Source organism: Galeopterus variegatus, unplaced genomic scaffold, assembly GCF_000696425.1.
Source record: "Galeopterus variegatus unplaced genomic scaffold, G_variegatus-3.0.2 Scaffold10715, whole genome shotgun sequence".
Taxonomy (NCBI): Eukaryota; Metazoa; Chordata; class Mammalia; order Dermoptera; family Cynocephalidae; genus Galeopterus; species Galeopterus variegatus.
In genome coordinates this window covers 22,327-25,274 of record NW_007736826.1, presented here as the reverse complement: position 1 = coordinate 25,274, position 2,948 = coordinate 22,327, and the positions used below count along the sequence as shown (strand labels likewise).

Below are 2,948 nucleotides of genomic sequence, written 5' to 3'. Positions count from 1 at the left end.
TGCACCTACAATGTTTGTACAAACAATATGGTTTATATTGAACACCTGGTTTCCTTCTGGGAATCTGGAATTTTGGTACACGTTAGGCAGAGGATGCAGATGTGATCTGCTCCAAATAAAAACCTTGGATGCTAAGTATTTAATGAGCTTCCCTGGTAGAAAAACTTCTTGTGCAGTCATACTTGTCACAGCTTGTTGCTGGAAGAATTAAGTGTGTCCTGTGTGACTCTACTCAGAGAGAACTTTTAGAAGCCTGCACCTAGTTTTCCCAGACTTCGTCCTATGTGCCTTTTCCCTTTGTTGATTTTGCTTTGTATCCTTTCACTGTAATAAATCTTAGCCATGAGTACAAAACATGCTGATCCCTGTGAGTTTTTCTAGTGAGTCACTGTACATGGGAGTGATCTTGGGGACCCCAGCACAGTGGTATAATAGTTTTTTACAGGAAAGTTCTTCATCAAAATTTACTTTAATATTTAAACTATATTATATTTCCAATATGAAAATGCATAAATATAATGAATTATAATTTAAAACATTTATGACTATTTGAGCAAGAATAGTCCACTTGATCCATCTAGCCAAATATTGAACAATATGTTGCTACCTCATTAATCTTCACCAAAGAAATTCTCTCTATTGCATACACTTGAGTGTCTCTTACCTAAATCTGTATTTGAAAAAGATTCTGACTTATAGCTAATTTATATCTTGGTTTAATTTTCTGTAGTGTTAAGTTATATATGAGTATATTTCCCTACTGCGCTAAGGTTACATAAGACAAGGGCTGCCTGAGTAATTCTTCTGTACTTAGTACAGGACCAGGAAAAATCGTGTAAAGATATCACCTTTAAGATCCACAAAACATTCCTGTTCTTTATGTATCCTAAACTGGTTTTGTTTACATAGGAAGTGAAATTTAAACTTCTTTGGTATCTACGTTTATTTCAGTGTCCACTGCGATGAAGATTTTTCCTCACTAAAAAGGTTAAGGCTGACACTTTAATTGTATTTATATAATTGTTAATGGTGTAGTTTAAGCTCTCCTTGGGTACAGTATGTTTTAGTTTAAAAAATAAGATATTATTCATGTTTGAGGACTGTATTAGTCCTTTTCTGTTGCTTATAACAGAATACCTGAAACTGGGTAATTTATAAATAAATGAAATTTATACAGTTTCAGAGGCTGGGAAATTTCAAGTTGAGGAAACACATCTAGTGAGGGCCTCCTACAGCAATGCAGGGTATCATATGGCAAAAATGGGCTGAACAAGAGAGNTTTAAACTTCTTTGGTATCTACGTTTATTTCAGTGTCCACTGCGATGAAGATTTTTCCTCACTAAAAAGGTTAAGGCTGACACTTTAATTGTATTTATATAATTGTTAATGGTGTAGTTTAAGCTCTCCTTGGGTACAGTATGTTTTAGTTTAAAAAATAAGATATTATTCATGTTTGAGGACTGTATTAGTCCTTTTCTGTTGCTTATAACAGAATACCTGAAACTGGATAATTTATAAATAAATGAAATTTATATAGTTTCAGAGGCTGGGAAATTTCAAGTTGAGGAAACACATCTAGTGAGGGCCTCCTACAGCAATGCAGGGTATCATATGGCAAAAATGGGCTGAGCAAGAGAGCTAACCCACCCACTCGCTCTCCTTATGAAGCCATTGGCACCACGCCCATGACCACACATTACGCCATCAACTCATTATTACATGAATGGATCAATCCATTCATTAAGGCAGGTCCTCACAATCTAATCACCTTAAAGAACACCTGCCTTTCAATTACCATAATAGGGTTTCCCACCCTCTTAATACTGTTACAATGGAGATTAAGTTTCAATGTGTTTTGGGGGACATTTAATTCACAGTAAGGAACAAAAATGTTTTTGAGATCTAAAATAATGTATATAAATAGTGAACAGAGATTATAAACTTCTTTAACTTCTCTTAACATCTGCTATTTTATACTGTTGCTATAAAATCTAGAAGTTCAACTTACAAAATATAACAGACACCTGTTTTGTCAATACCATTCACATGCAAATATAATTAATTAGAAAGAAAAGATATAGCTAGACTTACGTACGTTTTCACTAGATTCTCATTCATTCTAGGCAGTTGATCCATCTGTTGCCTTTTAGAAACTTCTTGTAAGCCAGAGACCTGAAATACAAAAATTTGATTGTTTATACTTTTATTTCATGATTGATTTCAGAGATAAAAGGAATAGTCAATTCTCAACTAACTCTTTCATAACCAAGTCCTTAGTAGCATATATAAGAGAAGCTGAAGAAAAAATGGGAACTTCTGGCCTTCTACAGTATTATCAAGCTTCTAAAGGTTCTGGAAATTCCCCTATCTCCCCACAGTCCATGTGATTTTTAAAATAAATATGGAGGAAACTGAAAATCATATCATCTATGTGGTATAGATCATTAAAAGTTTCTGTAGTAGACACTAAATATACATATACATGCACCCTGTCATTAGGGTAGATGAGACAATAGAAGCTGTAGGTATGTTGAAGCAGAAATAGACAATATTTTCACTTTTGTCTATTTTGAAATTCCTCCAGGATATAAAAATGGAGACTTCTTGTGGATAGTGTAAATATAATCTCTGAGTCAGGAACAATGGAGGCTGATGACCTTAGAGATAGCAATTGAAGCCACAGGTCAATGAGATCATTCATTAAGGGCACGCAGAGAAGTAAGAAAGTCAATAATATAAACTTGAGAAAGGAACTTTTAAGGGATAGGAGAATCATCAAAGGTAGACAGTAATTGAAACAATAGATAAAAATACAGTCATGGAAGTCAAGTGGGAGGAGGGATATTCAAAGAAGTGAGCATAGTCAGCAGTGTTAAATTCCTTCCAGATGTGTAATGCCATGAGGCTTGAAGAGGAGACATTGTATTTGGCTATTAAGAGACAAATC

At 34.4% G+C, this 2,948-nt stretch overlaps 1 protein-coding gene across 1 annotated transcript in view; it reads right to left on the bottom strand.

Annotated features, from left to right (window-relative positions):
* Positions 1–2,948, bottom strand: part of LOC103610181 (coiled-coil domain-containing protein 169-like) — a 31,601-nt gene that overhangs the window by 17,149 nt on the left and 11,504 nt on the right. The window contains exon 4 of the mRNA XM_008594401.1: positions 2,097–2,173. Coding sequence (XP_008592623.1) covers positions 2,097–2,173 — 77 coding nt within the window. The remainder of the gene's footprint in view (positions 1–2,096; positions 2,174–2,948) is intronic.